Source organism: Calypte anna, chromosome Z, assembly GCF_003957555.1.
Source record: "Calypte anna isolate BGI_N300 chromosome Z, bCalAnn1_v1.p, whole genome shotgun sequence".
NCBI classification, from domain to species: domain Eukaryota; kingdom Metazoa; phylum Chordata; class Aves; order Apodiformes; family Trochilidae; genus Calypte; species Calypte anna.
The window spans coordinates 25,866,564-25,880,559 of record NC_044274.1 but is presented as its reverse complement, the minus strand read 5'-3'; the positions used below and the strand labels follow the sequence as shown (position 1 = coordinate 25,880,559).

The following is a 13,996-nucleotide window of genomic DNA, read 5'->3' as shown; positions in this document are numbered from 1 at the left end:
CAGTGTCTTTCTTTTTCAGGAGTCGCTGTATTCCCTCGCTCTGAAATGCCTTATTAGCCTTTCCACGATTATCCTGCTCGGGCTCATCATCGTGTACCACGCAAGGGAAATCCAGGTAAGGTGTCCTTGCTTCTGTGGGTGAGGGAGCGCTGCTGGCATGGCTGGGGGTGCGAAGCGATTTGTCTAAGGGCGCAGTGGCGATTCCCCCTGGTTCAGACAGCAAAAGCGATCTCTGCACACCTGCCGAAGTTGGTGAATGGACCTCAGCCCCGGAGGGAAACTCGGCAGGCATGTACGTGCGAGGTGGCTCCGTCTGACAGGGGCTGTTGCCGGTTGTTATGCTGCAGGATCGCTTAGCCCTGAAGTTCCAACACTTTCTCGGTGACATGCCTGCCGTCTCTTGTAGCAGGTGCTCACCAGCAGTCGTATTTCCCAAAGACAAAATTCCATGCTGTGCGTTTTCTTTTAGCGACAAGGTTATCTTCACAGTGCAAAGGTATGCGGTCTTCTCTGTGCTGTCTCAGATATGAGTGTCCTCTGTGAGAATGATTTAAGAGGAAGGGGAAGACTTACGTTCAATGTGTTTTATTTAATGTCTCGCAGTCACTTGGAATGTGACAGAGGAGAACTGTCAGGAAAAGAAGGGCTAGACATAGGAGGAATATAATGATCAAAGCTGTAAAATAAGTCTTACAAATACCATTACAGGTTCTGTCTGAGGGACTTAATTCTAATTTCAGTTGTTATTTTTTTGGCCAAGAAATTAAAACTTGACATTTCAGCTCAACTGAACATGCAACATACATGCATAGCATACAACATAGATTTCAAAGTTTTGAAAGGAAAAATACCTTACTCATAAATATAGTGATGATTTTGCTTTTTCAGTTAGAGATACCTTGAGCTACAAGCTGAAATGACAGCTTTCAAGGGCAAAGACAACTTCCACTGGTACCAATCATTAAAAAACAAAATAAATAATAATAATAAAAAAGTAGATGTAGTGGCCTGCTTCTGTGCAAATGAATGCTGTAGTTTCAATGTGAAATGGTAGCACAGTCTCCTACTTAGGCTAATGCTAGGAGAAGTATTGTGTTACTGAAGACTCTTCAACAAATTGGATCCTGTTGTGCAGTCCTTGCACATGCAGAACTTCTATACCTGGCTCACAACCCAGTTTCTCTGCATGAGCATCAAAGTTATTGAAACCTTTTTAATGATACTGTACTCAATAAACTAGTGTTCTGGTGAAAGAGCATCTGTATAACCTGCTGAAGTACTGATGTATAAATAAGTTTTGCCTGTGTAAAAATAAGTAAGTGCAACTCCTGCAAAGTGGTAACCTTCTTCTCTGGTGTGTCTTCCCACACATGGTGTTGAGGCATGAAGAGCAAAGCAGAAAAAAAAAATCTCTGGAAACATATGATTAACTTTATATATTTTCCACAAACTTTAAATGAAAAATTCTATGCAAAATAACCATATATTTGCAGGTTGCTTATACTACATAGCAACTATACTAAGTAGCAACTCTAAGATTTGGTTGGGTTTTTTTCATCTAAATAGTTGCAAATTTTCATTTTGTTAGGAGTGTATTACAGATCAGAAAAAAAGACAATCTTAAAGAAATGAAGTTATAATTCTTTTTTATTTATTTATTTATTTATTTATTTATTGATTCCTTTGAAAAACTTCCCCATGTATGCGACTACATGGAAGGAGTTATGCAATCATTTGGCTTAATCAAGGTTACCGTGGTTTTCAGTTCTGCCTAACAGTGAAGAACAAAAATATACATGCCTGTAGAACAGCAGTACCCTGTGTTTTAGATTGGAAGACACCAAAACTGCAGTAGTCATGGTAGGACCTGCAGCTTCAAGGAGCTCAGTCATTCATCTTAAGAATTAAAGGAAGTTCTTTTTTTCAGGGAGCTCATTAGAAGGAAAGGACATAGTATTACCCTTAGCTACTAGGTATCCAATAACTTTTTGATTTAGATAAAGCCTGTTTCTCTATACATACTTGACTTTAAAAAAAATAAGGTTGTGTGGAATAAAAATTGTGTCTCTTTCTAGTTTTAAATTGATGTTATATTTGGCATCTGAAAACAAGAGGTACTCTTAAATACTTTGGCTTATGAATGTACAGAATCTTCTGCAGCCAAAAGAAAATGCAGAAGATAACTCTGATAATAGCCTTTAAATAATCTTTAAAGCTGACAGTTTCATAAAGCAAAACATGCCCTTAATTCAAGCAAATATCCTGCTATGTGTAGTAGAATGAGTCATGTAGAATCATGCCCACGGATGGTTGGTTGCGTACTGGGCTGTTTGCACCAGCTATTTGTTAGTCCTGTTCAAGTTTGAACATTACTTTCCAATTCTTGTCTGAAGTGCACTTAGACTTTACCAGTGTATTTTGTGTCCATAAACAGGAATTCATTGAGAGAAGAACTGTTCCATGGAACAGGAGAAGGTATTCTGTTTGCGGCACGGTGTCTTTCATGCTCTGAAGGATGCAAACCATTCTAAGCATACGTAGATTTTTTTTTTTTTGCAAAGCATGAAGCAAAAATTGTTGGGAAATCAAGAGCTGACAGCTCAGTAAATATTACTGGTTGCAGGTTTAGTATTTAGAAATTCCTGGTGACCTAAAATGCCAGCAAATGGAAATCAGCCTTTTCTGTGACCTTGATTTCTTGATAGGAAGTATGAACAGCCATGCTGCAAGCAAGTCTGTGGGACAGTGCCTAGCTACATAGCAGGTCTCTAATTTTAATGTAAAATCGACCTTGATCATATGTCTTGCTTTGAAAACAGTTAAACCAAACTCTTGAGTTTGCCCGTCCCAGACCATGTGAACATTTTAAGTTTGGGCAGAAGTTTATGAACACTTGTACATATTCTTCCCAAGCATTGACGTGAGACAAACGAGTTTTCTTCGTCCTCTTTTTCTCCCGGTTAGACCGGGGTTGATATGCTGGGGACGAGCCTTCAGCTTTCCCGGCGGAAGGGTTGGTGTGGACGGGAGGGCGCGTTTGCCGCCGCCGCCTCCTTTTCAGCACCGCAGACAGCTCCGAAGCGCGCGTGGCTCGGCCCGACCCGGGACCCGCTGCAGCGGGAGGGAAGGAGGGAGGAAGAGGGGAAGGGAGGGGGGGGACAACCCCACTAGACCCCCGCCAGACCCCTGCACCAGGTGAGCTCCCCCGCCGCGCAGGTGTCCCCACGGGACTGTTTTCAGCCTCGCATCCAAAGCCCGTGAGCAGCGTGGCTTTGTTTTTGTGTAATCCCAGTGACTTGCTCAGGGCTGCGTGCATCGGACAGGCTGCACCATCCTTCGGAAGGATGTGGCTGCAGTACTGAAACGAGAACAACTGTATGGATGCTGTGTAGTTTTGTGAAGTACTGGAAATAACAAGATCCTTTCATCATCTAGGTTTTCACTGCTCACACTGTATTAGTTGTTCTGTAGAATGAAGTGTGAGCTGTTATTAAACTTGCTGTAAACTTGCCAAGGCTGTAACAAAAGCCAGATGAAGCCATAATGATTCATAGCCTTCTTTATCATTTCCAGAAAAAAGTGGATAAAAATTACAATCAAGTTTCCTTCACGTTCATCCCTCTTTTAGGGAAAAAAACAGCCAACCAACCAACCAACTAACCCCCCCAAACAGAAACAAAACAAAAAACAAAAAAACCCCAAAGCAAAGTAAACAAAAAAACCATAACCAAACCAACCAACAAAAAAAAAAACCAAAAAAACCACACAAAAAAAACCCCAACAAAAAAACAGCCCACAACAATGATGATGTTCGAGTTAAGGATAGTGGCATTCCCAAATCTGTGTGTCCTCTTTTTGGTCCATTGCCTATAATGCTGTTAAAAACATCACATCTGGGAGATAATGAAATTCACATTGCTGTCTCTCCATGCTTGTATGATTGTTGGTTCAGGTCTTCAGAGCAGCGTTGGAAGAACAATGGGGAAAATTTATTTCATCACTATTCCAGCCTAGAACAGGTATTTGTCTGAGTATTACTCAGACAAGTTGAGAGCTTGAGGAGGCGGAGGAGAGAAGAACTAAGAAGATAGCATGATCCAGTTATCATAATAATTTTTGATGTATAAATTATCCACTTCATGCATAAACAGTTTGTTACTTAATACTATTTTATATGATTAAAGCAGCAGCATGGAACATAGTTAAAATTGTAGTTCCTAGACAACTTATTTTTTCCATTCCGCATTTTCCTAGCAGAATTTATTGTTAGATCAATAAAGAAAGTGGAATTTAAGAAAGTTTTTTTTGGCAGCTCATACAATAAAGCTGCAGGTTTTCTACTATTATTGAAAAATAGACTTCTCTGTCTCTAGTAGTACTGAAGATAGAAATGCTCTCTAAGGATGTACTGCCAAAGTTTTACTGGCACTTTTTTGTACTTTTCAGAGAGAAGTATTGAAAACAAAATTCTCTGAGGTTGCCAGTTGTCTTTAATGTCTTTTGTTGGGCATTCCACTACAGGTTGGTCTTTCTTGAGAGATGGTGGTCACTGGAGAAATACATACATTGGAACACTCCTGCTTTGATGGTAGACTTCGTAGCATTTCCTTTCTGTATAATAAACATCACCTTGTTATATTGCCTGTCCTAAATAATATTAACCCAAGTAATACTAACCTCTCTTGAATGGAATCTGAACCTCTTTTCCTTCCTGTTACCAGTGCTCTCACTCATGCAGAAACAGGAAAGTTGTTGGGATTTGGCAGAAGTGAATAGAAATCTTCACATTTTACATGTTACCTTTTCTTAAATGTGTAGCTGGTTCATACATGGGTAGAACAAATGTGGAAAGTCTTGCAAACTTCAAAGTTAAGGTTAAGCCATTACTTTTACAGCAGAGCCTCCTAGGGCTCCAGGGAAAAAGCACCTTCAGTCCCTAAATGGTTCTGAAGTAGTGGGAAAATAATGTGCTACTAATGGGTTTGGAATAAAACATTAACTTTTTGGAATGTTGTCACAAGTAAGAGCCCTAGCTCCTAAGAGCCCTTGCTGAAGAATCAAAAATCTTTTAATTTTTTTCCTGTTCCTGAAAACTTGAAGAAATGGACAAAGGGGCATCAGCAAAGGGGATATAATGTTAATAAATACACATCTTGACTGGATTATTGTGCAAACAGTAATAGCAGTTTATAGAAGTTTGCTTATTTTATTTACATCAGTGGAAGGATCACAGTGTATTTTAATGAATTTATGTAAATCACCTTTGTCTCATTATTTTAGTGAAAACTATATTAAATAATTTTTTTTTATGGCTGTCAGAAGATCAGAAGAGATTGTCCTGAGAACATAGCTTATAGCTTAGAATGAATTCTTATATAAAGGGAGTAATAAAGCATGAACATTTTATACTTCACAGTGGTGTTTCTGAACTAAGGCCTTTGCATATTAACCAAAAATGTTTGGTTAATATAATACAAAAAAATTTATATAGTACCATTTTAATGTAGTTGCTGGGAATCACGTCTTTGCAACCTCCTGATTCATTCAGCTTTTCCTTCTTGAGCAGTCCCTGAAGATGTGCTTCATCTTTTCGTCAGGAAAACAGTCCTCAGTAAACATTGTTTTATATTGAAGGAGCGAAGAGTGAGGAATTCTGATGATAATTGCATGCATCTCCTGTGGTGCTTTCTTCGCTCATTCATTATGGTGAAGACTGGCAGACCTTTCAGAATTAAATTCTTTGTAAGGAAACACTACAGCTTTTCATGGCATAGATACCCCTCGGAATTCCATGTAAAGTATAATCAAAAGGTAGGCCTCAAATATTTTTCATTTAAAAATCACTACCCTTAGTCTTTTTAGGAGCAAATTACTCTGTAAAGAAACATATTAATCAGAAGAAAAATCTGCTCCATCTAAACTTCTCTGCCTATTAATACTGTAGCACTATCCTGATGAATAGAGGAGAACTAGGTTCTGTGTTATGTGATTAACCAGCAGAATTGTTTATTTTTAGTAATATTTAATAATACTGAATTCTAATTAAATACATATCTTAAGTTACTGAAGTCTGCAGGAGGCAGGTGGGTCATAAATAGAGTTAAAAGGCTGTAGAAGTGTAGCACTAGATTAATATGCTTTCCAAAATCACTGCTGTGGGTAAGGATGTGTCTGCAGGAAGGGATCTAGGTTGATGCTGAGTGTGGGTTTTCAGAAGATGTCAGAGGTAAAGGACGTTTTTGTTTGTAAAAGAGCATATTTGAAATAAAAACTAATGAAGAAATAAAAATACCATTGCTTGTAGTATTTTCGAGTGCAGCTGAATGTCTTTCATAAACAGTTAAGCATCAGTTTTGTGGTTTGATTGGCAAGTGTAAGATAGTGTGTAAAGAAGGAAGCGTATGTATAACCAGCATTTACATTGCAGTTTTCATTGTTAAAGAGAATTACCTGGATGAACCATCACATTTTTTTCTGTCACTTAAATGATGTTTTTACAAAAGGGAATACTGAGATGAAGAGTTCAAATACAGTGGAAGTAATCCATGTAGGGCTTGGTACATTTGAAGCTCAGACTTGCCTGTCTTGTAGTCTTATGCTCAGATCAGTCATTTGTCATGTAAATAAGACAGTGTTGTTGCCATCCAGCTATGCCTGTAATTTTCAAGAGTTATCTGCCTGCTTTAGCAGATTTCCCAAACACTGCAACACAGAATGTGCTTCACAGTACGTCCTAATGAGATACTGTTGGGAATCTTTATGAAGCATTTTATTCCCGTTAGAATTGTTTATTCCAGCTTTCACAGTGTTGCAATTTCTTTAGCACTATTATAGGGTAGGAAGATACTCACACCTGCCCTACCCCTGACCTCTTATAGTGCTGTCTTTGATGAGAGTAATGCATTATGAAGAAATCCTTCATCTTCAGTCTCTAAACAAAACAAAGATTCATCCCAAGTGGTGAATGGTATGTCTTGTTTTGCAACAGTTGTTATGCTTTTAAGAGTAAGATCTTCTGCAGTGAGGGAATGAGTCAGGTCTTTAATTAAAAATACCAGCTATACAATAGGTTTGATTCAGTCTGTACCGTTGCCTATGTAAAATCTACATGCACAGAGCTCTGATTTCTGTCTGGAAAACTGGAGAAAGACTGAATCTTCAGGTGTGACTAGAGAGCACAAAATAAACATTTCCTACCTGAAACAAATACGACTAGCAATAATGATCACTAAGCATTCACTGATAGCATTTAGGTTTAATGAAGTTTTTGTCAAAGACAATACAATATTAGTTACAGCTTTTATACCAGTCATGCACATTTGAGGTGTGTGTTTACTTCAGAGAAGAATCTGTATCTGTTAACATCTAAATTAGTGAAATGTTCAAAGACTTTCAGTCTGGAGCATCCTCATTTTATGCTAAACATTTGATCTTTAACCCCTTTGTAAGTATTAAAATATCTTTCTTAAAGAAGACCTGGAAACCCATGAACAGACATGGGTTATGAATAAGCTTATGAATAAGCTAAGGATGCTCTTTACCCACTTTTCATTTGCCCATAGAGCTGCTCTCTGCAATAGCTGTAAAATTCAGTTTGGACTATCCAGCTACTACATCCAGATTATAGTGGGTTCCTTTGATTATGGATTCCTTGTAGGATTCTGCCCAAGAGTTAGTCTCGGGCTTGTCATAAGGAATGGGCTGATAAAAGATAAATTCTTGTCCAGCCTAATTCCAGTATAGCTAAAAAGGTATCCTGTGACAGCTGATGCTGAACACAGTCATTTTCTTAACCATGTAATGGATAAAGTAGTTTCACACGTTCTCCTCCCTCTGTTCTTATTCAGGTTTAGGCTTCATGGTAAAAACTTGTGTTCTGTTGAGATATCTGCAGTATGATAATTAATAACTAAACCTTTATGCAACATGATAGACCCTGGGCCTGATGTGTTCCCAGTTCAGCTTCTATATCACTTTAATGGCAAAATGTGGAAAAAAAAATTAAAAAAATAGACAACTATCTACTGCCAGTCTGCTTTCCAGATTTGGCCGTCAAGTAGGAAAATGTTTGATTCTCCATCTTTACGTACAGCCATTTATCATCAGACTTTGTCTACCTCCCAGCAGCAGGATGGGTAGGATACAGCAAAGCCAGATGAGAAATTTAGCAGTGTGGTTAAATACATCCTTTTTTAATTGGTTCCAGTTTTCCTAGGAGTAATGAAGCTGATAATTCTTGAAGAGAGTGAGGCTTCTCTCACACTGAGAACAGTGGCAGATGGAAGCTGTTTTGGGAGATGGCATTTCTTCATGAAGTGATTGATAGAACAATTTATTTTTAGTACCAAATAAAGCAAAGAAAAACCTATGTGAAGAATTGTAAAATAATAAATTAAAATTAGCAACATGAAATGTTGATAAAATATTGAAGTGTAAGTAGCTCTCTCCAGTAAGTTTTGCTTCTGGAAGAAGATTGTTAATCAGAGTTACTTTTATTTCCGAGGTATTCAAAAGGAGGAAAAGTACAAAACAGACCACTAAGTTTTTTAAAAAAAATTGTTTTAAAAATTAGTTCTGTAAAATAGCACATCTATTTTGTGGGAAAATGTGCTGTGTAATTCAAATACAAAGTTTTGGAAATGCTGCTTACTTCAACGCAACATAGTTTTCACATCAGTGTGTGCATTTCCATACTATCAAAATGAGCATAGCAGTTGTAGTAGACCCACATACTTTGTTGTTGTTGTTTTGGATTATTTTAATTGCATAGTAATTTATTCATTGTGGTCATTTGCTTACATTTGTGAAAGTGAAAAGGGAACCTAAGCAAATAATCTGCTTTTTCTTTGCAGCTTTCCCTTTTAGACATAGTAAAGCTGGCAGAGCTCATGTCCTGCATCCTTAGCAGGGAGAGTGATCCAGAGCAGGCCAGCAAAAGCAGGGGTGGTCTTCAATGCTGGCTGATGGCATCTTCAGTTCTGTACTAGTTGTGTCTTGGTTAGGTTGGGTTATGTTAGGTCAAGTTAGGTTAGTTAGGTGCTGAAATATTTCCTGGGGGCTGACTGCGTCCAAATAACCTTGTTCAGTCCATAGGTTCTTGGTGAAAAAAGCTGTGGTTGAGCTATGTATCTTTTTCATTCCATATACATCAGTTGTATGAAGCTGCTATTCTGGATTGCTTTGGGTCTCTCAGAGTATTCCCTAGCAAATACAGCTTTTATGTAGTAACATAAATATTCTTTTTACTTTCTTTGTTATTTGTTCCTTAAATAACAGAATAATAAGTAGGATAAAACATTAATGGGTGCTTAGTGAGCTGGTCCTGTTTTCCTGCTTTGCATGTTTATCTAGGAGACCTATTTCAGCTCTTCCTTTTAGCTTATTCTTCTTTCATTTAAGTGATACTCAGAGCTTTATTAACTCATGGTTCTTCTGTGTTTGCTTGGAGAACATTTTTGGTCATCCCCACTCCGATGCTGTTTGGAATTGTTAATTTTGGATAGAAGCCTTCTACACATGGCAACTTAAGGAGCTTGTTCTCATTGTGTTTTAAACAGCTGGAAAGGATGGGATCAGAAACACTGGTATAATGATCAGGCTGTTAAATTAAGAATATTGTTAAAAAGAAGAAATTCATTTTTTAAACATGGACTTTCTAGAAACTCCTGATTCTGTCAGTTTCATTCAATCATTCAATCATGGATCTACTAAGTATCTCAAATTAATATAGTGACCCTGAATGGTGGACTTTTATTTGTGGACCTCCAGTTTGGTTCAAAAGTTCGTAAAAGTTCACATAACTAAATATCTTCCTGTTTATTTCAGATTTGAGGAAGCGCAGATGTGATTGTTTCAGCAAGAGTACAAAGTAAATTAAATTAGGTTGTCATATGAGATATCTTTTTATTAATGAAAGTGAAAAATATTTTATTTCAATATCAGTCTTTTTTTAATCATCCCTTTTCTATGAATAAGTTAAATAATTCTTTTTGTTTTGCTATTATTTATAAGCTTGTGATGATTTCTTATTTCACTGTATAATTAGGCTTTTCTCAGACAGTTCCTGTTTGCCATAGCACTGGGAAAGAAATCTTTGTATCTTGAAATGTTGTTTCTTTCCTTTGTAATCTTTGGATTTCAGTTCTTAATGCTATTACATGCATGCAAAGTTACTGAGTAGGAAGAAGGGCAGAAGACCAACTCACCTTCTTTGGGTCCCTGGAGCACATACATATATATGGAGAGACTGATACAACAAGAAACTCTGTATGTGCCATCAATTGCTGAGTAGTATAATGGTCTTTTGGTGTTGTATGCTCTCAGAGGGTTAAGCTATTTCACAGTAGTTTGATATGTACAATAAAGCTGGAAGTCTGGCCAGTACCATTTAAAAATATTGAGCAATGCCTCTGAGTATCTTTAGATAGAGGAAGGTAAAAAGAATACTGTCAGTATGTGATTTAAAACAGAAGGGAAATATGGGTAGGAGTAACTTAACACTATATGCCTAGACATAATTAAACCCTGTATTAGTCTATGTGGTCATAAATATTTTTATATGTAAAAAAAAATCTCATAGAGTATTTGGGGTGGGTTTTTCTTTAGCTTTCTTAAGGACAGAGTTTAATAAAAAACCCCAGACAAGCCTGGTAATTGCATTATTTAACACATACCTGTTGAAATGGTTGTGGTTATGTGTGGCTTGTGAGAGTAACTAGGCTTTGTTATTAAGCTTATGTGAAGTTTCTGTTGCTGCACCGCTGAAAATGTGGTTAACAAAAACTATAAATGGTCAGAGTCTCCTACACATCCCTTCCTTAGATGATAAGGTTTAAACACAGAAATGTTTTGAGCCTGTTTAGCCACCTTCACACATGAAGTTTTCTTTACATGCATAGGCATACAGTGTTCATAGCAAAATATCAATAATTGTGAAAAACTACCTTTGCACAGAGATGCCATTTTAAAATAAATAAGCATAAATAAATACATGAATAAGCATTAATAAAATAAGCAAATAATAATTCTTGTGCTGAAGCTAAGGGCCAAGCTTTTACAATAGTGTGTTTAAATTGACATGTTTATAATTGCGTGTCTGTATGAGTGTATACAGGTGTAAGAGGTAGAGCAGTCTGTCTTTCCCTTTTTAGTGACCTAAGCATGATTCATTTGGTAGAGAGTTATGCCTACAAGACCTTATGGATCTATTTCTAGTGACCCACTAGAAAGTTTGGTTTTAACTCTTGGTGTGGGAAGTGTTTTGAAAAAAAAATAAGATAGTCAAGCCATCATGTCATTTTGTGAAAAACATATTTGCCTCCAGCACTTTGCATGCACAGGTGTTTGGTGCATCATGACTTTATGTACTGCTTAAACCCAGTAACCTGTCTGTTCTGTGACATTGTATTTAGGATGACAAATACAGTAACCTTCAGGAAGTCCTGCGGACCCTCCAAGGTCAAGAACAGGCCTTTAGACCTTACAGACTACTTGGTTACATGATCTCTGGTGATGGAAAAAAGTCTTTCATCCACTAATTAGGAGGAACTGTGCTAAAGGCTTTAGATGGCTGTCTTCTCTCACCACATGGTTTTAAAAATAATTTGCACTTAATGGAGTGCTATAGGGCAGTAACTTGGCTGATGAAGTAGTGAGGCAAAATTAGTATCTGTCATCTCTGAGTACTGTAATTGTCTTTTTGATTGTATAAGTGATATTTTAAGGACTACAAGCTATAGAAAAATGACAAGTCAAAAATTTTGCTAGATCAGCAGTCCCATGGGCTGTATTTTGCTACTCTGAGTCACAGTGCCTTCAATTCCTTTATAAAGTTTAAGTGATGCCAGTATTTAACCATTTTAAATTTGAATTTGAAAATCAAGCAATTGCAGCAATATGTTTAGGAATACAGTCAATTGCTTCTTCAAGGAGTTGGATGGCTGATACTAATTTGTTACTGTTTATTTCCTCCTTTTTACTCCTGTGTTTACATATTCTCACAGTATTTCAGCAAGAAGATAGTACGCTTTTCAGATTTGTTCTTTTACCAAGGTTTTAAAGGCATTTTTAGAAAATTAATAGTTTCCTTGTCTTTGCATTAATGAGCATCCTGATAGCCTTCTTGTGGATGTGTTTTAATAATACTATTGATTTACAAAATTAATCTTTTTGTTTTAAGTAGCTTCAGGGAGTCTCCGATCTAAGTTGTCATTTTGTGCAATCTATCTACTTTGAATGTGTTTCTCTTCTTCTTATCTGATATTAAATTAATTTAACAATGTGTTATGTAAATATGCACAAACCTCTATAAGGGTCTGTGCACACAAATGCCTCTGTATCTGCCAAATTAAAAGTGTGACTTGCATTCATCAGGTTGTATAATTGCAAGTATATAAAATGCACATGAAATACTGAACTAATTTCTGTGCCATTTTGATATGTCCCCATTTAATTGTTATGCACTGCCTGTTTGTATTCACAGAGGCCCCCTATTTGTTCCAGAGTGTCTGATATCCATGGTAGTTTTAATTTAGAGACAGAATTGTAAAGAAATCTTCCTCATAAAAATGCTTTTGAAATTTTATTATTTTCATTAAATAGAAATGTTTGTACTGGATCTGTGGTTATTTATTGCTTCTGGTAGTTTCTACCTCCCATGTTTTCACCTCCTAAATCTTACTTTACACGTGAAGATACTATCACTGTAAAATATTATTTTCCTTATACAAAACTAGGAGGTCAAGAGAAGTTGATAGGGATCTGCTGTGTTTGCAGACATAACCAGTGAGCACTCCTGACAAACTTCTTTATTTTAGAGTGCTAGGATTTCTTCTGCTGACAGGTGAGTATGTTATCAAGTATGTATTTCCTATCGACATCTTAAAGTTTTTCAAAAACTCAGTGAATAACTAACGTTTTCTTCTACAGAAACTGTAAGATCAAATTTTAATGCCTATGTTTTAACTGAATATTCTTCTGTTCTCATCTTTTAAATTGAATCAGTATTTAAGGTATCATTTTTCTTGAATTGCCTTTCTGAGTATAGAGTTCTCTCTGAAATCTGTGAAAATAGTAGATAAAAGGGGAGGACGAAAAACCCATTGCTTTTTATAGCAGATTTTGCAACTAGAGGAGACATTTTAAAACAATTTGACATGTATTTGATATGTATGTGAGAACTGAAATATTTAACTCTATTGATAATCTGTTCTCTTCAGAGATGTACACAGCATTTGAGAGGTTTGATATTACCTATATCTTTTGCAGTAAAATTTGTTGCTAATTATTTGTGTCCTGGGTCTTCTAAATACCTGGACCTCATAACGGATGTAGCACTTCTGTGATCTGACTGACAGTATTTACAAGCTAAGAACAAGAACCAAATGTCCTTGAGCCTTATTGTACTTTGAAAGTTTGGCCCTTTGTAGCAAATAGTACATTTGATAAGTGCAAACCAGCACTCTTTTGGTAATACATGCAAACATAAGTTGGCCTTCCTGTAGCAATTTGCATATCTAAGGTCTGAAATTTGCAGAATGGCCGTAGGAAAAAAGCATATGTGCTCATGTTGGATACATGTTATTCACTGAGTGTTTCTTTAGCTTTATTCAGCACTCAGTTTCTTTTTTATTGCAGTGGAGGTAAGGACTATACCTAAGTGTGGTGGCTTGACTTTGGTAAGCTGACAGACCCCCACTCAGCCACTCTTACTCTGCCTCATCAACAAGACAAGGAATGAAAATAAAATATGAAAGTTCACATACTGAGATGAAGATTGGGAAATTTCATACCAGTTACTGACAGTAACAAAAGGGGCTTAATTTGGAGAAAAAAAAGAATGTATCTTGTTGCCAGTTAAGAGTAGGATGGTGAGAAACAAAGATACAAACATCTTTGTCCTTCCTCTTCCCCCTTTTCTGCAAGCTGAATCTCTGTCCTTCTTTCCTAGCTCCTCTATCTTCTTCTCTTCAGGTGGTATAGGGATATGGGGAATAGG

General features: G+C 36.9%; 1 protein-coding gene across 1 annotated transcript in view; it reads left to right on the top strand.

The window, feature by feature from the left end:
- The window catches only part of KCNN2 (potassium calcium-activated channel subfamily N member 2), a 63,459-nt gene that overhangs the window by 1,474 nt on the left and 47,989 nt on the right, over window positions 1-13,996 (top strand). Inside the window, exon 2 of the mRNA XM_030467852.1 lies at window positions 20-115. Coding sequence (XP_030323712.1) covers window positions 20-115 — 96 coding nt within the window. The remainder of the gene's footprint in view (window positions 1-19; window positions 116-13,996) is intronic.